General features: G+C 39.5%; 1 protein-coding gene across 3 annotated transcripts in view; it reads right to left on the bottom strand.

Annotated features, from left to right (window-relative positions):
* Positions 1 to 3,050: 3,050 nt before the first annotated feature.
* LOC144643904 (uncharacterized) overlaps positions 3,051 to 24,988 on the bottom strand; it is a 37,362-nt gene continuing 15,424 nt past the window's right edge. The window contains exons 1-7 of one of the 3 annotated variants that reach the window (XM_078503295.1): positions 22,335 to 22,991; positions 15,387 to 15,434; positions 13,866 to 14,240; positions 13,359 to 13,595; positions 12,714 to 12,923; positions 11,268 to 12,113; positions 3,051 to 5,201 (exon numbers count right to left, since the gene is read on the bottom strand). In XM_078503295.1, coding sequence (XP_078359421.1) covers positions 4,765 to 5,201; positions 11,268 to 12,113; positions 12,714 to 12,923; positions 13,359 to 13,595; positions 13,866 to 14,240; positions 15,387 to 15,434; positions 22,335 to 22,911 — 2,730 coding nt within the window. In that variant the 5' untranslated portion in view covers positions 22,912 to 22,991 and the 3' untranslated portion in view covers positions 3,051 to 4,764. Of the gene's footprint in view, positions 5,202 to 11,267; positions 12,114 to 12,713; positions 12,924 to 13,358; positions 13,596 to 13,865; positions 14,241 to 15,386; positions 15,435 to 22,334; positions 22,992 to 24,988 lie in introns of those variants that run through there. The other 2 variants (XM_078503296.1, XR_013568995.1) reach the window with 2 other exon arrangements.

Below are 24,988 nucleotides of genomic sequence, written 5' to 3'. Positions count from 1 at the left end.
GATTCGGTGAGTTTTAGACGAAGTGGCGCCATGATCGCCAAATCAAAATCTTTTAACAATCTGATTGAGCTTTGGCAACCTTGGTTAAAATCCTTGATTAAAAGCTTTGACAATCCTTGGTGTCCTCTCTCAAAAAGAAGTCTACCAGGACATTCCTTACCCAAAAAAGTAACAGGCCGCGAATTTCAAACCCCAAAAAGGTGTTCACACTTCTCTATCATTGATAGAGTTATTTTGCGTTATTTTCGTTATTATTATGCCTTGTCGGTAACTGTGCTCACATCGTGGGCGGCTCCTCCTAAAATGTTCTACAATTGGTAGGATTTAATGGAGCCGAAACCAATTGTGGAATTGCACGCATTTTAGACATCCTACTGATGAATGGTTACGCGATTTCTTGCCCTGACTGACTAGAACGCCAAGCTACGCTGGCTAAGCCGTGGCGTAACAACGTGAAGTGGAAATAAATTCGATGGTATGTTTTAAGCTTGCTGAAAAGGTGACAAATACGATTTTTTAGTTAGTGACTCAGGCATAAAGATTCTGCATACCCCTTGGATTTGAATGTTGATGAGTGGCACATGTGCAATGATGGAAATCTGATATGGTATGTTTTCATTCTCGTACCTAGAGCCCACAATCCTTCTGGTCTGCGCCAGGGATCGATCCCTAACGCAGACCTGAAGGATCATGGGCTCTGGGGACTAGAGTGGGTATGATTCAAGTCTGGGGTCAATTGCTCAAAGGGCGAGTAAAGCTATCCAACGGATAAATTGTTATTATGTCAACACACGTACAATAATCTACACTACGAGTAAATATTGACCTATACGGTGGACAGCGTAATCCAGCCTTCGAACAACCGGATCCTGGTCAATGATGATGATTTTTCAGTCAGTAACACGGGCATACTCAGGAATTTTTTGTCCAGTATGCCGTGTCACTGACTAAAAATCACCCGTCATACTAATCTACTCTACGTCCCAGAAACTCAGCTTCTTCTGCTCAACAGCAGGGAGGAGCGATTGCTCTAACAAGCAGCTATTTCAAAAAGAAATAGTGTTTCGTTTCCAGATTGCGGAAGGGTGAGAATAGCGTTATGTTTAAGGAGAGGTGGGTTTGGGGTTTTATTTTAATTTGGAGGTCCTAGTGTATGTTGAATTTGCTGAATTTATGCGCGAGTGAAGAATAAAAAGAACTTCATATTCAGTAGTAACTTCCCATTTAATGCCTACTGTCCATTTTTTGTGAAGGAGGCATAAACTCAGACCTGCTACAGTTTGGCAGAGTTCAAGTAACACATTAATATTTCTCCTTATAGAAAAAGTATGTGTCTTTCTCTCCAAATAAAGTTAAATAAAGGGAGCTTGCCTTCAACTTTTTTACCATAATCCAATGAAAATTAAAATGATTTTTTTTCTGCAGAACACTTTTTTTATTAATGAAAAAATAACTACAGAAAATAATATGTTCCTATCAATATAATTGTAGATGAAATTATTACCTTTTGACAAAAATATTAAGGTATATACTTCTCTAAATTGATCACATGCTAAAAATCAAATAAATGCCAAATTCCAGACAAACCAAAACCCTAGTCGACAAGAAAAAGATAAGCACAAATACACTGTTTCGAAGCCATTTCTTCCAAAAAAATGCGTGTGGTCACAAGTTGCTTCTGTTGTCAGTGTAACAGCCTTGATAATTACGATTTGCATTTTTGGCGATGCTGTGGAGTTTCGATCAGACCGCGATGGCTTTGAGTAATGCAAAGAATGTTTATATTGTCAATTTCATCTCAGAAAACTTCAGTATCCAGCAGTCGCGGTAGTTACTCTTGAGCTTTACATCAAGGAGATAAATGTTGTTCGACATGGCAGTTGCACAGCTTGCTATACGAAACTGTCCATACGAAATTTGAACTTTTCGTGCCGACTCGAATGTTTTCGCGATTCACGTGACACTGATCACGCAACTCCGAGAACTCGCGAAAACCCACGCAATTTTCCGTGTATTCGCGCGGCTTGTGACGTCGAAGATGCCGTGAATTTTCCTATACACATTTATACATTAATCTGTTACATGAAGTGAAAAAACTTTGTAACTCTCCTGCATATATGCCCTTCTCTTCAATCAACTTGCCCGTTTTCGGGGCACGCTAGCCCTTCCGTGCGAGCAAACACGGCGGATATGCCATGTCATCACGCTTTTGTTTGCGTTGCAAACACTCTGATTGGTGGAAGTTTTCTTCCGTTTCAGAAAATCGCTAGAATGTTTACTTTACAATTAAACGCTAAAAGAACTTACTCTAATTTTTTTCCAATACATCGCTTTAATCAAACCTAAAACCATTGCAGTCGTCGGATATTTGTATTTGTAAGGAATCTCAATATTTTTTGGTCATGGTGAGGATTATCTTTCCATTATTTGAAGAACATGCTTTTATGAAATTAATTGCTTTCGGTCAAACTTATTTACTTTGTGGTTGCGAGCGTTCTCCTGATTGGATAGTAGCCTCCACTGTGTAAATAGTTCACATCGAATCCAAAATAATACCGTATCGTTTCTGAGGAAACGAAACAAAAAAGGTGAATGGTTTGAAAATGCACTCGTACTCATTCTCGTACTCGATTTGAAGGCCGCCGCTTTTATTCAGTCTGTATTTAAATTTAAGGCAAAGGTAAAGTCTGCAAACGAGTCTAGTGGCCCATCACCCCGGAGCTATTCCGGTTTCCGTAGCGTGAAGCGACTAGGAGAATTTCTACGCCCCCTGCATGGGATGCTAATCCATGTCAGGGTTACCCCACCCCCGACCCAGCAGTAAATTTGCCGGTACCCAGTTATACACCTGGGTGAATAGAGGCACTATGAAAGTAAAGTGTCTTGCCCAAGGACACAACACAGTGACCCCGGACAGGGCTCTAACCCGGGCGGCTCGATCCGGGCCGCTCGCTCCAGAGTCCAGCGCGCTAACCTTTAGGCCACCGCACCTCCCTCAATCAGTAAAGCAAGAAAAAAATACAATCAAAATTCACGCACTCGTAGCTGAACAGATCTCTTTCATTTAATGATATATTTTACTACAATAGTTTTGTATATATTCTACTCTATATAATACTCTATGTGAGAAGCATCCGCCGTACAACTGAAAACTACCTGAACGCTAGTTAAAATTAAATTCCGCACACTGGAATGATTCAATGTAAACTGCACTGAAAAATGCTTTATTGATTTTGGTTACCAGCGCCGTAACTAGCAAGAAGCAAGACGAGGCACTTGGCACGTCTAATTTTCACCTAAAGTTAAAAACAAAAATGTTTTGTTGAGAAAATAATTCCCAGTTGAACAAGATTGATTTTTCTGAAGAAATACAGTACGTCATGAAATAGAGTTTCAGAACTTCTAGATTTCAAACCTTTCTGGAGGGCATGCCCCCAGAATCCCCTAGAAAGATCTTGCGTCGTCTTTGGCAAAGGTCTGGCTACGGCCCTAGTTACCCAAACACGTAATTGTTCGACACATGTACCAGCTACATGAAATTATTATCAGAGAGAGAAAATCAGCGTCATTTTCTGACCATGCCGAGGTTCTCTAAAGAACTGTTCCCTATGTCACTGCACACATGCGTGCGTAAAACATAAAATTGTTAGGAAAAATACTCTATGGTAACACTATTTGTAAAACAAACGATGTTGACAAGAGCTAACACTGAAATGCACCAAAATTACCTCATTTTGCGCCTACAAGAATTAAACGAGATATTTCCTTTTCAGCTGAGGGCTACTAATTAAAACCTCAGTTTCTACAACTTTGCAAAGTACGAAAAATTCCCGTTTGCTTTGTGAAACGGTGTACCGACAAATCAAAAGTCGTACACCCGGACATATCAATAGTGTTGAAAGCTTCTACTATCGACTGACCAACTGATCATTATGATCAAGGCTAGACCAGGCTAGTGACCTGAATTTCCTTTCGAGTTTCTTTTTTTTCAGCTAACTCTTACAAAGCGTCATTTCTGCCTTCTCAGTGTTAATATGGTGGAGTACTAAAACCTACGCGTTGCTGTTCGTCAGTTGTGCATTAGAACACGTTCAATGTCTTTTGACAAAACCTAATTTACATTATCTTAGTCAGTTATAGATACAACTTTACACCTTCAACTTCTGGTTTCATATAACGTCTAAAAACCTGTTCTACAATCAATAAAAAACAGAAGCGAAGTTAACGCGTAAAACAATTTAAACCACTGTTAACTAAAAAGCTTGATAAAGCCTTTGTTTGAACAGGGTATTCCATGATTAAATTCAAATACAAGGATTAACTATTCAATGTTAAAAATGCGAAATAATACTGACAAACATTTAGAAAATCAGCAACACTTTTTGTCAGTACTGTTTCTACTCTCTTACTAATATTTTTTTCACAAAACTTCAGTTCAACGAAGAAATTGGAGCAACTACTGCGAGTACCTCAGCTTTTGACTTGGCTAATCAAACTTCAAAGTCATTTTTGACAGATCAAAGAAATTACCTCTACTTTCGGTACAACATTTTCAAAAATAACTACTTGTCGGACTATACTGTGGAAAGTTCGGAGTTGCCTAAAAAAATCACTTACGGAACATTTATGAAAGGAAAAAAAAACAGTGGGCTATATGCGTGACTAGAAAGTCAAATTATTTATCACTTAGACCTGTAAGCAATCGGACGGTATCCGAAATGAACAGCAACTCCTTACCTAAACAAAGGATCTGAGGTCACTCAATCAGATGTCAGTTGCAACGTCTGATGTCTCTTTCAAGGAACTGTTCTCGTCCTTTTTCTGAAATCTCAGGCGAGTGGACAAATTGTCCTGGATGGTAATAAACGGCAACCTTCGACTGTAGTAATAATGATCTGCCTTGTCATGAGAAGTCCTTTGTAATTCTTGCATCATTGAAATAAGGTCCAATGTTTGCCAACGCTTGTTGAAAATCTCAATCATCGAAGTGAAAAAGTGTCGTTCATAATAGGGATACATCACATGAAGAGTTTCGGGAACTTTACCGGTGCGTTTCAACCAGAAAGGGCTAACCACGAGTTTGGGATGATCTGGAATTAATGACAACTTCTCTACAACCAATTCATCTAACACCGTTTTGAAGTATTCCTCCAACAGAACCTCATCGCCGATTACAAATACTACAAGACAGCTGAACGTCTCTACATAAGAAATGAAAGATAAATCATAGTGAGGCAAAAACTCACCAAGTACGCCGGGAAGGAATTTCATTGAGAACGAGTAAGGATGCTAAACGTGGTATAACAGTGAAACGATTAAGACAGATTGGTTAGGTACACTTTATTTCTTTAATTTCTACCACAAATGAATGTTAAATTCTCCTCAGAAAGAAACACCAAAGCTCTAGTTATTTATTAAAACTCAGTATCCACACGAAATCTAAGCCCTGACGATCACTAGTAAACTGATATACTGCGTGCAGAGCGCGAGTGCAATACAGCACGAACGCGAACGCGGGTGGGGAGGCAGCGAAACGAAATTCAGCTATTTTGACTTAAAAGTGACTTGGTCTTGTTACAACTCAACTTGGGACACCTTTCACTAGCGATGTAATAACAGTACAAAACTAGCCTGGGAACCGGTTCTCAAGTGGAGCGAAGCGAGCCAAGCGTGGCCTTTATTCGTTCGCAGGCTATGCGAAATAAGCAATTAGACTATTAGACATCTTAAGATTCACGTTTACCGCGAACGGCAAACCGCAAGCAGTCACGGGACTAGCGTTTGCCGTCACGTTTGAGGTTATTTGATCACTTTTTCGACGGCAAAGGGAAGGTTTTCACGTCATTTATCTCAGCTTTTCATGGGCTCCAATTTGCGTTATCCCACGTATGAATGCTTTTGATATACAAAACAATCCTTTATCTTTCATTTCCGGTGAATTTAAATAACAAAAAGAAAGTATAAGGGCCTGTTTACATGGAAGGCGGGTGCCCCGGCTAACCGAGTTACCCGGCTAACCGAGCTACCCTGGGCGAGCCAACTTTTCATACGTTTCTTAAGAAAACGTATTGAAGCCTTTACATGCTAGAAGGGTAACCCGCCTTGCCGGGGCACTCGGGGCCTCTTCATATGATCCCGGTTGACCGGGCTGGCCCAGTTACCGAGATCTCGGCTCACTCCTATTTTCTTGTAAAATTTTGGATGTGTTCATATGAGAAAGTGGGCCAGCCCGGTTACCGATATCTCGGTTTCTGCAACCGAGATCTCGACAACCGGGAAGAATATTTTCCCATATGAACGCTCCAGCCCGGTCGCCGGGACGCAACTTTTTTTGAGAAAATAGCTTCCCTTCCGTAATCGGGTGGTCCAAATGGCTTAATTTTGCCTTGTATCTATTTCCACTTCAGAAATATGCGAATTAGCTTAATTAATAAAGTTACACGGGTCAATAAAGCTATGATAGTCGCGAAAGATGCAACTTTATGTGTCGCCATTTTGCCTTCGTTTCTTGAATTTAGGGCCTCTTCACATGAGCCCGGTTTACGAGCTGTCTCAGTTACCAGGACGGATTTTGACCTCTGTTCATATGGAAAATTTTAGCTCGGTTGACGGGGATAAAATTCAAGAAACGAAGGCAAAATGGCGACACATAAAGTTGCATCTTTCGCGACTATCGTAGCTTTATTGACCCATGTAACTTTATGTATAAAGCTAATTCGCATATTTCTGAAGTGGAAATAGAAACAAGGCAAAATTAAGCCATTTTGACCACCCAGTTACGAAAGGGAAGCTATTTTCTCAAAAAAAAGTTGCGTCCCGGCGGCCGGGCTGGAGCGTTCATATGGGAAAATATTCTTCCCGGTTGTCGAGATCTCGGTTGCAGAAACCGAGATATCGGTAACCGGGCTGGCCCACCTTCTCATATGAACACATCCAAAATTTTACAAGAAAATAGGAGTGAGCCGAGATCTCGGTAACTGGGCCAGCCCGGTCAACCGGGATCATATGAAGAGGCCCTTAATCCCCGTCAACCGGGCTAAAATTTTCCATATGAACAGAGGTCAAAATCCGTCCTGGTAACTTAGACAGCTCGTAAACCGGGCTCATGTGAAGAGGCCCCGATCGGTCTACTTTTAATCTAATCGGCGCGTGTCGCGTGTCGCGGGTAAAATGTCGCGGGTACAAAAAATTGTCGAGAGTACACAAAATTGTCGCGGGTCCGAAAAAAAAGTTATATTGTTTGTTTTATAGTTTTTCTTAAGTTTAATACCTCATTACAGATAATAGAATAACAATAACAAGTGCTTGAAAGTAGGTGGACGAAAAATTGAACTTTACTTTTGCTTTCTAGCTTTTGAACAGCAAATACTACACCAACGTTCAAGATAATATAATAAAATAATAATACAATAGCAATAACTTGTTGACATTGTGTATGTATCATAATTTGGTTTCCTATCGCCACTTTTATAACTCTTTTTTGACGAAAGACTTGCACACTTTTCTGTCAAACTTTAGCTGAGTTAACGCAGCGAAAAGCGGAAGTGATGCGGGATTTCTGCGTTTGACCGCTGTGAATCGCCTTCAACATTAGTCACTCCTCCACTTTGCGATTGTTCGCTCGTGTTTACAGCTCTATACTTCGTGGTACAAGCTCTATATTTCGTGGCACCGTTCAGACTTTTTTTACTTTGATCACCGTACTCAAGAATCTCTCAGTGGAATTATTTCGAAAGGGCGAAGCCGGCGACAATCTTTCTTCAACCACGCAGAGTTGGCACTGTCTGGAATCTTTTCCATAACCTTGCTGTATACAACACCTTTCTACTACTTCTACTTGGTTCAACCATTGGATCCTCGTTTACGCGATGTAAGCTTACCTTTGACACAACTGTGCGCAGCGCGTCGAAAAACCAAACTGCAAAGGTGCACATCGCTTCGTTTAAAATTACACAGACACATACACATACATGCTACCGACCACCTCTACTAGACAAAAAAGTATGGAATAAATACCCTGTGTTACTTTTTAAAGGCATAAGTATTGGCATAAGTACCGAGAAAAAATCGCTTCAATCGAATCAACTAAATTCGCTGGTAAATTCGAGAAAACAGTTGTGATGATACCGGTTCCCACTAGCGACGTACCGGTAAAGCAGAATCGGAAGCGTTTAAAAAACCATAAAATTTTAATAGTCGAAGTCAAAACGACAAACGCGATGGAAGATGAATCGGAATAGAAATGAAAAGGAGACCTGCACCCTTGAATGTGTAAGCCTTTAGAATTAGCCACCTGAATCAGTGAATGTATTTCGTATGGGCTACTTGTGTCCTTGACACAGGCGATTTCCATAGCAGCGAAAATATCTGCACAATTGTAATTTATGAACTTTTATTTGAGAATACATTTTTCTTCCCAAATCTCTCTGGGAAATTTAAAATGATGTATCATAAAATCCAGAAAGCGCATTGGACAAATTTAAAACCGCCTGTTAGTATCAGAGCGGACAGCTCGATAAATGACGCGAAAATAGCAACTCTGAAAGCGGATGGTTTGCCTTTGTAATTACTGTGAAGTGGTAAAAAAAAATAGGGATAAATGTCCTTAAACTTCGTAGGTTTTTGTTTGTTTAATTGAACGGCTGTGTTGGAATTATGTTAGTTAGTTGTTTGTCTAATTTTGTTCTCTCTTTATGCAAGCAGAAGTATTTATTCCATTTCAGGAAGCAAATACATTTTAAAATCTATTACAAGTTATACACTATTGGCTAAGTTTTGAGATATTGTTGTTGGTGCTATAGTTAACGTCAATTTATCATTTATAACGTTCAACTATTTTTGGAAAAATAGAAAAGAAAATAACGTTAGAGTAGTATACTGTTCGAAAATTGCCCATGGAAAACTAGAAAACTAAAGTAGTTTAATTTACATTGAAGTACTTGTTATTGTTATTCTTTTATCTTTAATGAGGTATTGAACTTAAGAAAAACTATAAAACAAAAAATAAAACTTTTTTCGGACCCGCGACAACTTTGTGTACCCGCGACAATTTTTTGTACCCGCGACATTTTACCCGCGACAATTGTGTACCCGCGACGTTTTACCCTTGACACGCGACATTTTACCCGCGACACGCGACACGCGACACGCGCCGATTAGATTATCTCTTGCCTGGGGCACCCTTCTAGGCGGGATAGCTTTTTGCCATGTAAACAATCAGTGGCCGAGCTATCCCGGCTTGCCGGAATAAGTTTTCGCGCGTGTTTTAAACTAAATTTGAAGTTAATTGCATAAAATGTATAAATTCTGGACCCAAACAGTGCTATTTGATCAAAATTAGTTTTATCGGTCGGCTGAAAACATTTCTTTGAGCAAATTCGAAATTTTCGTGGGAATGATTATCCTAATTCACGACACAACAAATTTAATTTCAATTTGGCGGCCAAATACTGTTGAATTTCGATTGAATTTCGCCAAAAATGAACGCAGTAAATTTCTGAGAACTTGCACATCAAATTAAAATAGGTTTGAAGACGAAAAGCCTTGATTATTTCGTAAAAAGTCATATTTTTCTTCAATCATTTGGAGCTACATTGTTTTTCCACGCCGTGACACGCTTCAATGACGCTGTCTCATCTCGGATAGAAGGGCTGTGAATTCTGCATGTAAAGGCGGGCTAGGTTTTATCCCTTCTAGCCGGGTAACTCGGTTAGCCGGGGCACCCTCCCTCCATGTAAACAGGCCCTAAGTATATGTCTTTTCGCCATCTAAAAAACAACGCTACAATCGATGGAATTCAGCCACGGCCATATTGGAAATATTTATTAGGGTCCTTTTTTTATTATTTTCTTCAATCTTAATGCAGAAAAATTCGCAACCTCAAACGCTAAACACCAAACCTCAAACCGAAGTTTGTGGTTTGCAGTAAACGTGAACGATACGTCGGACAGGCTACAAAAGCTTTAGAACCACGCCTCTCGCGTGTTAACTTTCTCTAGTTATGATACTGATGCCAAAGGTCTAATACAACAACTGGGTTGGAAAGATTTATGTACGGTTACACGATAAACAACTAGAACAGAAAATAATATAATTAGCTCTCAAACACTATCTTCCACTTACGATGTCTTCTTTTATTTCGATCGAGGAGAAGACAGCGCTTGCCCTATATGTCTTGAAGAGATTTGTCAATTCAGCTTAATGGAAAATGTCACCTCGAAGACGAGAAGTATATTGACCCATCAAAAAAACTCCCTTTTATATCGATTAGAATTTCTTACTTTATTCAAAAGACATTATATCGATTTAAATGTAACAACGAAACGAACTAAAACATCAAAATAGGCCTTATTAGGGGCTTGTACCAAGACACACAACGAACAAAAAGTAATTTAACTTTAAACAAAAGAAAAAGCAAGCATACATATTAATATGGAATGAACGCCTAATTTCTTTAATTCACCTTGTGCAGCCCCGACCCAGACAAACATTTGGGGTGTTTTCGTTCTCGTTCTCGCTAAACCTGTTTGGTCAAAATACACTTAAAAGTGATATTCGTTTGTCTGCAAGGACCTACACTATTAACTTAACACTAAAAGGGAATGTCCATTACTACGTTTTTTAGAGAGGTAGGGTGAGGGGGAGATTGGGCGAAAAAAAAAAATGAGAAATACAGTAAACACCCGCGAGTAAGAACCTAATTTTTAACCCTCGGTTGCTGTTCATTCATCCTTTGTGGAAATTTTGATATATCAACCATGTTTTCATGATATTTGACCCATGGCAACGTCAAATACAAGCAGGCCTTGCTAAAAAGCGTCATTTTAAACATTTTTCTTTATTTTTTCCAGCTTTTTGAAACAGAAGTTTAAGATAAGCATTCTGACTTGATTTTTCATCAATTTTCGTTATTTTGTGACTTTCTAAGAAAATGTTCAAATCCAAGATGGCGGATCCAAGATGGCGGATCTAATGACGTCATGTGACGTCATATAACGTCATAGACAAAATAATTTCGCTACGCCTTAATATAACGAAAAGTCTGGGGAGGGGTTCCATCCACCCCCCTCCCTCCCTTGTACGATGGTGGGGGTATGAGTTTGCTTTGACTACCACAAAGAATTCTATAAACAACAATTTAAATTTTTCTTCAATAACCTACATTTGAGCTAATTACCATTTATGTGAGAACTTGTTTAGGCTATCTTGGGAAAATGCAGGTTCTTACTCGCGGGTTTTTACTGTATTTAACAATGAAGTCAACCAACCTTGATTGTGAATCCTTTTGTCTATAACCGCTGATATAGCTTTCTCAGCCTTCTTCTCTTGTTCCTTCACCTTTTCGATATTCTTCTCTATCTGCTTTCTCAGTTTTGCACTTTTTTCAGTGCAATCATCCAGTTTACGACTTAGTCTTAACTCTTGCTGTGCAATCTCACTTGGACTCAGCTGTCGCTTTGTATACAACAGAGTTCGAAAGGCTCGCTCACTCCCTTTCTCCACCTGCATTCCAGGTTTCTCCTCTAAGCGCTTTCTTTGTCGAGGTAGCTCGTTTTCCAACTGATCCCTTATATACTTCTCTGTTAACTTGAGTTTGCCCTTCTCTTCTTTCTTCCACGCGGTCTCCTGCAAAAACTCAAGCGTTTCTTGTGAGATAGACACAGATGTAACAGTCACTTCGTTCCGCGGATTGAGGGCTTTAAAAAATACTTCAATCTTTTCTTCGTTGTCTTTTTTAACATTGCCACCTTCTACGATGTTATTGATAACCAAAACTGCCACATCACTGTGATACTTTGTGGGGCGATCATCTGTTCTCTGTAAGTTTTCTACTTGTTCCGGGGTAAGAGCAGGACGAAGTGAACGCGGTCTCACTTTTTCCAGAAGCTCAGTGAGATCATACAACTGCAGGGCCTCAAAACACTCTTTCAACACGCTTACAGTAGTGTCGGGAAACATTTGTCCAACATTCTTTAATATCGGGTATCGGTCTTGCATTTTGAGCCCAAAAAATCGATAGAATTTTTCTTCAGCAGCCTCGTCAGCGTATAGTCTTCCAATCAATTCCTGGGTGACATCTCCGCTCAGGTCTTTCAAGCGAAGTTTATTCGTCTCTGCATGGTTGACAAACATGCAACATAAAAGTATATATCATTCTTTGATTATCAAAAGGTGAATCAATAGTTATGATGCTCACTCCATCCATGGTCCTAACTTATCACTTAACAATACAAAGTTTAGTGTTAACAGCATTGCCGCGCCTTCATCTCACAGAAGATGTGGATGTTTTCATTAGGGAAGACTACTTTTAAAAATGATAATGACGATAAAAAAACTGAGTCAACCATGCAAACAAATTCTTTATTCACCATCCCGTTACGACCCTGTTTTTCGGCTACTTATCTCAGCACGGTGTGAAAGTCAATCCATCTCCGAGTAACTCTTTTGACTTGAATGTAGCTCAATAAAAAAAATAATAGTTATTTTGCTTACTTTGCAAGTCGTTTGTGTCTTTTAGAATCTATGACCTACACGATGGAATATATCGTCCATCCAAAATCGGGAAAAAAAGAGTTGCCGCACTGAAAAATTTCCTGTCCTTCAGATAGTCCTTCAGTTCCCCGCGCCGTATGTTAATCATCCTTCAGCCATAGGGGCAACGCAGTATAAATGTGGTTTAATTAAGAAAATATATATGGTTGTATTATATTTACCGCTTATCTCATCCGTTCCAAGTTCGGATGCACCAGGGTGTGTTACCAAACCACTGTCACTTGCCTCTGTCGTCATACTGCGTGTGTCTTGGGCATCTTCTAAATACTTCTGAACAAAAGCGAATTTTTCTGGATCCATTAATTTAGCCTTGTGTAGTCGAGATATTTCCGACTCTTCAGTTCCTTCGTCCTTCTCCCCAGCGTCACGTGCTTTGTAATATAAAACAAAATCAAAATTATGCTACGGTTTATTTTATTATGCCCTTGCTAGCGTCATCCTTGATTTTTTTATGAACTGGGAGGAATTCATAACGGGAGATTAGAAAACCGTCAGCTACTTAGGCTATACTCGGTTTATTAAAATCAATTTATTTTCCCCATACCCCCTTTTATTTTTACCACGGAAAATTGCAAAACCATCCACAACAACAAAAAGTTTAAATAACACCGTAGTATTTCACAATCCACGCATTTTCCTTTACGAATACATAGTTCACTCGAATGCAATGATGTTCAGACGGCTCCTGAATCTGTTAAACATACGCCACGAGTCGGTTTATCTTCAAGTTCCTTTTCATTTCTGGATATCGTGATAAAACACTAACGCGTTTTTGATATCTTACTTTTGCACAATCAATCTCTCACCTTTCCACTTTTCGTGTTGTTTCATAGCTTTTTCCTCAGGACTGCATGCCTCTTGAATCTCTGGAGTCAATTGCGCGGCGATGTCCCTCTCTATAGCTGCTATCCTCTCTTTGAGCAATTTCAGTTCGGTCTCAGCGTGTCTGAGCTTTAACGGTGGCAGTTCTTCCTTCGATCTGGAATACACAGCTGAATCAGAGTTTCTCCGAATTCTTTCTCTGTCACCAATGCTTGCAGCTTCTGAAAAGAAGAAATGGAACCCTATCATACATGTTATCATATTTCTATTTCACCTTTTTGAATACTAGGTTCTGACTGAGATGTCAAGGGATTTTTTTGCTTAATTTATTTTGAAAAGCTGATCTCAAGACGCATATGGGTAATTGCCACTAACTCTCCCCCTCCCACCCCACCCACCTACCGTCACACAAACGTATATTTTTTAACCAAGAAAATAGAACGCTTTTGCTAATTGGGTATATGTTTCCTATCTTTAAAAATGAAGCATACCATGAGCTTCACTGATCAACTCGCGACAAGCTTTCTCATATTCTTGTTCCTCAATGGTCACATTCACTTCCATTTCCTCTCCACCGGCTCGTTGTTTTACTTCGTCAGTAACAAAGAAGTCGTACAACCGAGTCTCCAGCGTCCCATCTTGGTATAAACTCCACAAGGTAGTAAGAGCTGATAGAGTTTCAGCTCGCACTGTGAGGCACACGCAGCCATCAGTAAGTTGAACCAGACTGGTACCAGCAGGAAAAACACAACTATTAACTGCGGTGACCAACTGATCAAACGTGGACCAGCAACTCAGGACCTCCTGGGTAGAGATTACTATTAAACCACCTGCAACCACTTTGAATACTGTCTTGATGTTCAGCACTGACAAGAAAAGAAAATTTAATAATGGATTTGAAGGCAAAGTGGCGGCTGAATAGACTATCTCAACTGCAGGCCGGTTTTTTAATGCAAATGCCCTACATCACATGACACATTTGTTTCACAAAACTTGTCACTTGGCAACGCATTTTGGGAAAGGTCAGAAAAGTTGGGTGAAACATTCAGTCGTGAAACGAATTGTGGTCCTTTTCTGATTACTATATAGATTTCATAAAAGCCTTAAAGCAGAGCTCCACAGTTATTTATTTCTTAAACCGCTGGGCAGTATCTTCAAGTTTAAGCACTCGAAGTATTACGTATTGCAAACAAGAAAATACTGGTAGTGAATAGTTATTTCCTCTTTTATTTCAATTGTACATTTACTGACTTTATTCTACCCTACTCTATTTCTCTAAGTTTTTAAGGTATGGGCCGAGGTTTAGCTTGCGCACGCACAGTGCAGGTGGGGTACGAATATCTCGTCCCCAGCGGTCGTGATCCTTCCGGTCTGCGCCATGAATTGGGACCTCTGGGCTATTCTGAAAGCCCGCCACAAAGGCGATCGAATTTGATTGGCTGTTGAAAACTAAAAGCAGAAGGTTATTAGGCTTTTGTACATTATGCTGGCATTTTTTCGAGCATTTTAGTGAGGCAAAAGCATTGAGCATTATTCGAGCATTTTAGTGGCATTTTCCTGGAAAATTGATTTTTTTCCCGAGAAAATAAAAAATAAATTAATTTTTTTAGAGAAAATAAAGACTAAAACTCAAAATTCGACTACAAATAGCTTTCTAGAGATAGTCAACTACTTTCTGGACTCAGCCTCGTACATGATTTCGAGGATTATGTTTTTTTGGCCATATTTATGAACTTGTATACGTTGTTGTTGTTACTTACAACACTTGTACGTTTTTGTAAGTGTTAACAGTTAACACCATGTTAAAAACTTTGAAATTAATTTAAAAAAACCGTTTGTATGATGAGCATTATCCGAGCATTTTAGTGGGAAAAATGGAGCATTAAGGTGGAGCATTTTAGTGGGGAAACAAAAGCATAATGTACAAAAGCCTAAAGGTTATCACCTAGGCTAGGTGATAAGCTTCTGCTAGAGCCAAATAGCAATTTTACAAGCAACAAACAACAACTTACCCCCTATCAACTTATTTCCAACAGATGACACAACAGCAGCCGCTTGTGCTGAAACAAAGAAAACAGAAAATCATACCTCCAAAGTGTTTTTCGATGAAGACTCTCTCAACTGTAGAAGCCCGAGAGCCAGTGTATGGTTCTGTACTACAGTTGTACTATAGTTCACGATGTGCATTTGAAAAAGCTCCATCTCATTATTACAATCAATAAATTTGAAATAAAACTCACATCTCTAAAACCAGCTAAAAATGTATCAATTAAAAGACCGACTCCTACACAAGATCTTCCCTAGGAGAGAGTATTGCTACAATGACGATTCATGATCAAGTTGTAATGCGATGGCCAAACAAACACAACATGTTGCCTTATTGTTTTAAGCTAAAAACCTCTGAAATCGGTGAAGGGGGGGGGGGGGTAATAATTAGCCAGAGAATTGGAGTTTAATTAACATTTTTCGACGAGCATATCGTCCCTGTAATATGGGAGTCTCCATGCTCCTCTACTGGGTATAAACAGAGAAATGTGCGGGTTTATACCCAGTAGAGGAGCATGGAGACTCCCATATTACTTAAAAGTACATTACCATATTCCATTTTTTCACTAATTGGAAAAGAAAAAGCAAGGCACGTTTCTGTAATACGGAAATTTTCTAATATTAAGGAGAAGTTGTAGACTTCCATCCCGGGACTTCCATGTGTACTCAATCTAGCCGAGCATGCTTAATACAGCAACCTGTGTAAAGCTCTATACCAATAAGAAAACAAATGACTTCACAAATAAAAATTATAAATAGTTTTTAAAATCATCGCCATTAATTTATATACAAGTCCTCACATTCAGGCCTTGGCGGCTGCAAATAACCCCTCAAGGGGATTCGGATCGAAGTGGCCGTTTCAAAGTGGACGAAACTAAACCCCGTTCTTCGGCAACGCAGGCTAGACTACATGAGTCCACGCATTTCGAAATTAAATACAACTGTAAAATTTTTTTTTTTTTTTTTTTTTTTTTTTTTTAATTGCAAACACACAAAAGCACATCACTTACAAAAATACAAAAAAAGTATGCCCACTACTCACTACTTATTGTACAAATACTTAAGCTGTACACAATACAATACGACACTTGCGCTTCTTACAATTCGACACTGTATACTATTTACAACACTTACACTACTTACAATGCGATGCTTACTACTTACAGTGAAATATATATTTTTTAAATACAAAAGAGACTAAAATACTATAAAACTGTACATGGCACAAGAGCTAATTGACAGAACTTACACTGCACTTACAAAAAAAACTGAAATTGTCACTAAACTAATACAGCTACTCACTATAACAACAGATCTAATGTAACTAAAATGATAAAGGATAAATATAACAGACAAAGAAAATGCACCTAAACCTGGCTCTTTTGCTTAAACAGTGGAAAGAAAGCTACCGCATCGCTTATGCAGAGAGTGGTCCACTTTGTTTCATACTTTTTATAGCTAGAGTTTTTAATAGCGATTTGTCTTTCACATTTAATTTTGCTTTCCAGTAAGGCAAGAAAGACCTTTATGCTAGGAGTCTCTGACTGATTTCTTGCGAGATATAGATGATATTTAGCAATAAGAAGATAGTGATTGAAAGCATGATAGCTGGTGTTCTCAGGTCTGTATCCATAAAGAATTTCCGAACAAGTAGGATTGAAATTGTCAGAGCGATTTGTATTCCACCATTCTATGACGTCTTTCCAAAATAGCTTGACTTCGGGGCACTCGCAAAACCTATGGAGAAGTGTCTCATTTTTACAGTGGCAGTGTTCGCAATGTGGTGACTCTTTTATTTTCATTCTATAGAGTGAGAGATTGGTAGGTATGATGTTATGTATGAGTTTATGCTGAAAGCTTCTTAATCTATTTTCAACGGTGATTCTAAATGGAAGTTCGTAGACATCCTTTAAGTTTGTCACTTGATTTCTTAGAGTGATTTCGACGGTAGGGGGAGAGAAGGACCTTTCCGCAAGCATCAAACGGGCTTTTTTTGCGGAGACGATATCATCGCTATTTGAATCAGCCTTTGGGAGTTCGCTAACACCACCGACACTGTTGCACGTGATTTTTCTTTTCCACGCTTTGGGGATAGCAGCGAGAACTCCGGCGTAGTCGAGGAAAGTGCATCGAACGCTGAATTTGCGCTTAAAATTTTCGAAAGAGAGGAATTGGTCGTGATTGTCGAGGAGATCACTTATTTTTAAGATGTCTTGATTTACCCATGTTTTATAATACACCGTTTTACCATTGGTCTTTATGAACCGGTTGTTCCATAAAAGTTCTTGTTTGAATTCATTTGCATTAAGCGGTTCCTTGTAATTCAATTCTTGCCACACCTTAAGAATATTTTTATAGAAAGGTGGTAAATTGTTGAGGTTCAGAAATTTTAGGTCGAAATTGCATTGAAATAGAAAAGCTCCTCCGACTTTACTTAATAAGGAATCAAGGCGGGCACACCAGTGACTGCCAGCCGATTCGCAATAACGATTAACCCAGGTAATCTTGAGGGATTTTACAACATCTTCAAAGTTAATCATATTTAGACCGCCTTTGCAGACTGGGCCAATCAACGTTTTTCTCTTAATTTTATCAGGTTTGAAATTCCAGATAAAGGAGAAGATGATGCTGTTGACCTCTTTTATGAATTCGGCAGGAACGTTTAAGACGGAGCAGCAATAAACAAGTTTGGCGATTGCTAAATTCTTTACGATGGCTATTCTGCCTAAGATGGTTAGATGTCTTTTGCACCAGATGTTAAGAACTTTTTTAAGTTTGGCAAGTTTCTCATCAAAGTTTAGTTTGATTCCAACATTCGCGCAATAAGGGAAACATATTCCAAGTGCAGTGACATATTCTTTCGGCCACGAAATGCCAAAAGGCTCGTCTTTTCCTAATCTGCTTTTCCAACGACCTAGCCACAGACCCTCAGTTTTTGATCTATTAATTTTCAGACCCGATAGATTGCTAAACTGATCAAGGAGAGCAAATAGAGACGCTGCGGAAGAGTCGTCGCGGATGAAAGCGGTGGTGTCGTCTGCATACAAACTAAGTTTAGTGATCTTATTCCCGTTTTCGAGACCTTTGATAGAATCAGTGATTCTTATCTGGTGTGCGAGTGGTTCTAAAGCGAGAACAAAGAGCAGTCCCGAAAGAGGACACCCTTGTCTCACTCCTCTTTGTAGAGAGAAAAACTCTGAAGAGTGACCATTGTTGATAACGCAACTAGAAATATTGCTATAGAATGTGCGAATCCAGTTAAGGAAACTTGGACCAAAGTTCATAATGTTGAGGACCTTAAAGAGGTAGTCCCACTCTAAAGAGTCAAAGGCCTTTTCAAAATCTAGAAAGAGTATCATACCTTCCTTATTCTCATGTTGTTCAATTATGTCTGTAATTAGACGGATATTTTCACCGATGAATCTGCCTTTAATGTACCCCGTTTGGTCCCGCTCTATTAACAGGGGGAGTACCTTCTCTAAACGCCTTGCGATACATTTTGTTGCTAGTTTATAGTCGGTATTTAAGAGAGAGAGAGGGCGCCAGTTTTTAAGCAGTAAAGGATCCTTGTTCTTTTTCGGGATCAGGGAAATAATTCCTCGTCTCTGCGAGATAGAAAGCTCTCCCAGTAAGGCACCATGATTGAGACACTCAATCAGAGGGCCCGACAGCTCCTTCCAAAAGCGTAGGTAGAACTCTGCGGATAAACCGTCCGTGCCCGGCGACTTGTTGTGTTGAAAAGTTTTTAATGCGGCGAGGCATTCTTCTGCGGTAATTAAACCTTCACAAAGGCTTTGTTTCTCGTCATCCAGTCTAGGTAGAGATTGATATTCGCAGAAAGATAATGGGTCTGCATCTGCTAGCTGTTTTTGAGATGAATAAAGCTGCTTGTAAAAGCTTTTCATGGTGCTTAGAATGGACGTTGGGTCCTTAACAGTAATACCCTCGGGCGTCTTTAATTTTGTGATGTGTCGTTTTTCATAACTTCTTTTTTCTAGGTTATAGAAGTATTTGTTGCATTTCTCGCCCATCTCGTACCATCTTGCTCTGCTCCTAATAATGGAGCCTTTAGTTTTCTGCACAGCGATTTCATCTAATTCGATTTTGAGTTTCTTTGCCTCGTTTACAAGGGAAGTGTCTTCTGGGGAAGCGTCAATACGTGAGTTTATTTCGTCTAATTTTTGAGAAAGGTTTTGCTCGGTGTTTCTTTCTGCATTAGCTTTCCTTTTAGCAAAACGGATAGCGAACATCCGAATCTCCATTTTTAACATTTCCCAGTAAAGCCTTTTGTCAGCAATACCTTTGTGTTTCTCACTACTATGTTTTATAGTAAAGGCCATTTTTGTGACAAACTCTTCGTTCTCCAGAAGAGAATTGTTGAATTTCCAGTAACCAGGACCTCTCTTTTCCTGTGTTACATCTGGTTTAATTGAAATGGTAACCGGGGAGTGATCAGAGTCGTAGTACGCACCAATGTCGGTTTTTGAAACCCGGTCTAGTAACTGCTTGGAGATGAGCCAAAAGTCTAGCCTACATCTGATCTTACCCGAGCTGTTTTTCCAGGTATATCGCGTTTCATGTGGGTGTTGTTTTCGCCAAGGGTCGACAAGGTCGTAGTTATTACAAAGTTCCTCCACCGATTTGATAACGTTTTTTTTGACCAGAACGTCTTTACCTCCGAATTTATCTAACGCAGACAACGGACAATTGAAGTCTCCGCCAATCAAGACTCTGTCGGTTTGGCATTCGCGGATGGATTCGGTCATCTTTTTAAAGAAAGCAATTTGCTGGGTTTGGTCGTTTGGGGCGTAAATATTAACAAAGCAAAATTCGTCTTCGCCAATAGTTGTGTTTACAATCAAAAACCTGCCGTTTTTATCTCGTGTAACATTAGTCACCTCTTTACATAAGGAGGGTCTGAGAAGGATCATAACACCTCTGCTATGTTTCGAGCCGTGCGCGAAAAAGATTTCACCGCCCCACTCAGCTCGCCAGAAAGCTTCCAAACTAGTGTCGCTGTATGTCTCTTGAAGGAAAATTACGTCAAATTTTTTAAGATGGAGCCACCGAAATAGCTTTCTTCTTTTGATGGATTTGTTAAGGCCTCTTGCGTTAAAGGAAACTGCATTTAATTCCATGAGTAGGTTAGATTTTTGAATTTCTTACCCGTAAAACATTCGTGTACCACACTCTGCAACAATACGATAGCGTTTAGCTTAGCAATAGGAGCGTTTATAAGAATGGTATGCACATTACAATAAACCAAGGAAAAATTTAGGTGAGAATGGATTGTAAATGAAAATAAAAGCACGCTACATCTAACAGTAAACATAATAGAAACACTAATTAAGCTGCGAAGCAGCTTATTGTATAGGAGGGGAAAATTGAATAGCATCGGTTGCTACGCCAAGACACTCAACACCCTCCCACAAAACTCTCCGCAAAATTAGATTAATTAGTGAAGCAAAGGAGGGCGAGGTGTCGAAAAGAAAACGGAACACTTACATATTAGCATAATTGACGGAGAGAAAGAAGAAAATAAACTTTATGATAACAAATTAGTGGATTTTTCTTAAGTCATCGGCTTCGTGGATTCTGATGGCACGATCGCTTTGCGATTTTCTAATAAAGATTTTTCCGTCCACAGTCCATGCGTTCTGCCAGTTATGATCCTTTTTGAATTTTCTAACTTTAGCGAAAAGACCGCGCCTGTAGTTAGTTAGATTCTCGTTGATGTAAACAGCATCTGTGTTATTGAAAAAGTTTTTCAAACTTACTGATTTAAGATGCTTCCTTGCTTTGAAAAGTTCACTTTTCGCTCTGTGGGACCTGAAGCGAACTATAATTGGTTTGGGGACGTCAGTCCTTCGTGAAGACATCCTGTGGCATATGTCTATGTCGTTATTGGTGATGTGAACGTTGACCACTTTGGCAAGCTTGATAACTTTCTCAGCGACATTTTCTTCCGGCGACTCGGCGATGCCGTGGATTTCAAGGTTGTGCTTTCTGGTATACTGTTCCAAATCATCTATTTGATTGATGGCGGTTCCGAGATCGCTGCTGAGATCATCAATTTCTTGATATAGGTCATCGATTTCGTCTTCGGCCGTTCGAACTGCTCGTTTGAGCGAGTTCACCTCAGTCTTCAAAGCTTCGTTGTTCGCCTCTAAGCTTTCCACTTTACTGACATGGAATTCAAGTGACCTTTGTAGCTCGTTGTATAGGTCGCGGAGTGCTCGATTTTCTTTGAGAAGCTCGTCCGTATTTCTTTGAATTTTGTTAAGCGCACTCCAGATACCTGCCAGATCGTTCTGTTCGGCCATCAAGTACTCGGAGGTTTTTGCGGATTTATTTGGCGGTATTTCGGGTGAGCTGCTGCTGCTAGGTCTTTCACCTCGCTTCCCTCCGATATAACGTGGTTTTTCTTCGCATTCACTTAGTTTTTCCTCCATTTAGTTGAAAAGCGGAGAGTTCAGGCAGCCTACTCAAAAAAGACGCTGCCGTCCATCTTGACTCGTTCCAGTCCAAGAAGAAGCGCTTTTAAGCGCTACAATCAACAACTTTTACAGTTTTTTTTTTTTTTTACAACTGTAAAATTGCACTCAGCCCTGGCCGCCAATTCATTCTTTTAGTTCTTCGCTGGGCTCAACAAATGTGTTTGCTGTTTATAAACGATTGAAATGGTATTCGATCTTTAGAAAGATTTGTTTTGTTCTTATGTTCATTCCACAAACTTGTACAAACTTTGTCGCGACACTTGGAAAGGCAGACATCTTTGTTTACATGTTCGGCTTGCATTTTGGTAGTTGAAACACCTAAGCCATGATCGAAAGACGGAACTGAAATTCCAAGCACCTATAGTTTTATTTCTCCTACGATTGATTCTACGGCTTAAGAGAAAGAAAAGAAGATACCTTTTCTCCTTTCAAACTCATCTTCCTTCCTCTCAGACTCATCCTCCTGATTTCTTTGTTCTTCGAACTCCTCCACTTCCTTGACAAGATCATTTTTCTCTATTTCAGTCAGAATCCCCTTCAATGTATCAAGACGATCATATCCTAACTTGTTCTGCTTTTCAAGTTCTTTAATCAACGATCGAACATCCTGAATGCGGCCTTCACTTTCTTCCGATACCTTTCCTTTGCACATAGCGACGAGTCGTTCCAGATCATTGAGTTCGTCGAGTACACTAATGATATTTTCAAGTAGGTCGTTGTATTTCTTCCTTTTGCTCTCGAACTTTCTAACTTTTCCAAAAAGCGACCATTCTTTGAAACTTTTCAGCAGCCCTTTGATAACCTCCAAACGATCAGCTCCAAGATTATTCTGTTCTTCAAGTTCTTTTAACAATGAAAGTGCATCTTGAATGTTGCCTTCGCTGCCAGCCGGCAGATTCCCTCTGCACATAAATAGCAAACTATCATGTACATTCAGTTCATCGAGTCTTTGACTAATTTTAAAGAGTAGATAATTGTATTCGATGGCAGACATCTTAAAAGGGAATTACGCGTGTTTCTCGTTATTTTGATCTCCGCCTCATGGTCCTCATGTTGAAATTGTACCGGTATCAATCCAACATGGCGGATTCATCGAACGACTCGATGTTCGTTTCATTTCATTAGTCACGCGAATTAATTTTGTGGTCACGCGATTCGGAGAAAATCGAGCTACAGTGTAGTCTTTTCTTGGAATTTGATCTTGCTCGTATAAATTGATCGCTCAAGACTGCCAGATCACTGGATAGTGAATGACAGTGATCTTTTAACATCGTTTAATGAAGAGTTCATCGTGAATTTGCAAAACGATGGCAGCCAGGCTCACTTCCGGCAACCAGATCTCTTGCAATTCTTTTGCAGATCTTGAGCAGTAAAATTATTTAAGCAGTAAGCAACGGCAAACTGGCCCATTACGGCAAAGTAAAAATAGGAACGAGGTAAAAAAACGTTGAAAATATAATTTATTCAAGTATACCTATAGGCTACGGAAAGGTAATCAATGCTTTCTTTATTTTATTCTGTACAAAATTATGCGTGTTATATTAGCTACGCTTGTTTGTAATATTTGTCCAGCGTTTGAAAATGGTTTACATTAAACCGAAATATTACGTTCCGATAAATCTATCTCCTTGCCGTTGACTCAAATACTGAACACTTCAGGATGTTCTTCGTTGTTATTTTCATACGAAATTGCGTTTATTTTGCCTTTAACATTTTGGGCGCGGGTAGGTGAGGCAATGTTGTGGGGTGGAGGTGGGAGTCTGGTTAACTCGACTTCTCTAGAGCCAACCACCAAAGCACAATTTTAAGATCTAGGAATTTATAGTTCGACTCCTTTTAGCTGTAACAGGGCCGTGACTAGCAAGAGGCAAGACGAAGCACTTGCCTGGTCTAGATGTTAAAAACAAATTTAAAACAAAATACGTTTAGTTGGGAAAATAATCCCCAGACGAACGAGATTTCTTTTCTAAAGAAATACCTCATAAAATATGCTAGGGAACGGACAACCAGGGGGAGCATGCCCCGAACCCCCCTAGAGGGTTGCGCCTTTGGGCAAAGTACTCCCTTGTCCGCCCACTCCAAAACTTTTGCCGCCTTCTCTGATTCTTATTGAAAACCCTGTAATAGCTGCTTTGTGGGCAGATGGAGCGACCAGAAGGCGTTTAGGTCAGTAACACTTCCGGATATTTTGGTTTTCAAAGAACTGCTGAATAGGTGGGGGGAGGGTCACATGTGGTTGTTTGTGAAGGTTATGCATCAAAACATTCTAGGAAGTGAGAGGGCCACGACTTTTTTCGCAAAAAATACCCGCCCCCTTCCCAGGCCGCTCGATCTGGAGGCCAGCGCAATAACCGTTAGGCCACCGCACCTCCCTCAAATAAGTAAAGGAATGAAAAAAATACAATTAAAAATCACGCACTCGTAGCTGAACAGATCTCTTTCATTTAATTGATATATTTTACTACAATGTTTTTGTATATTTTCTACTCTATATAATATTCTAGGTGAGAAGCATCCGCCGTACTAAAGTGAAAACTACCTCAACACCAGTTAAAATTAAATTCCGCACACTGGAATGATTCAGTGTGTGCTGCACTAAATCTTTAAGTGCTACCGACTGGAATTTTCGAGAAAAAAATTTCAAAACTCCTAATTCGCATTTCTTCATATTCAGTCAAAAGAAACCCTTTGGTGAACTATTTACGAAAATGACATTTAAAATTTTCAAAGGGTTTTTATATTTGAGAAAATCGGCAAAAGGTTAAAAGGCCGTTTTCGCGTCCCCGCCGCCATAAAATTTTGTCGAATTTTTGTGGGTATTCAAAACACTCGTACGGAAAGAAGGTTGAACGTATGAAATTTATCTTTGGCAGGTATGCGGGGCATCCAATATACTATACAGAAACCTAAAAATATTGCAAAACGATGCAATTAAACAGATCTTTTTTAAAGCCCGAAAATTGGTATTTTGAGCACTTTGGTAAACACTTGAAACAAGGGTAACTTTGGTGGCAAAAATCGTGTCCTGGTACATCGAAATTTGGAATAAAAAATAGATCGGCGTCAACTAC

The sequence above is a fragment of the Oculina patagonica genome, chromosome 2, assembly GCF_052425735.1.
Source record: "Oculina patagonica isolate OP01 chromosome 2, crgOcupat, whole genome shotgun sequence".
Classification (NCBI taxonomy): domain Eukaryota; kingdom Metazoa; phylum Cnidaria; class Anthozoa; order Scleractinia; family Oculinidae; genus Oculina; species Oculina patagonica.
This window is presented reverse-complemented; position numbering and strand designations above follow the sequence as displayed.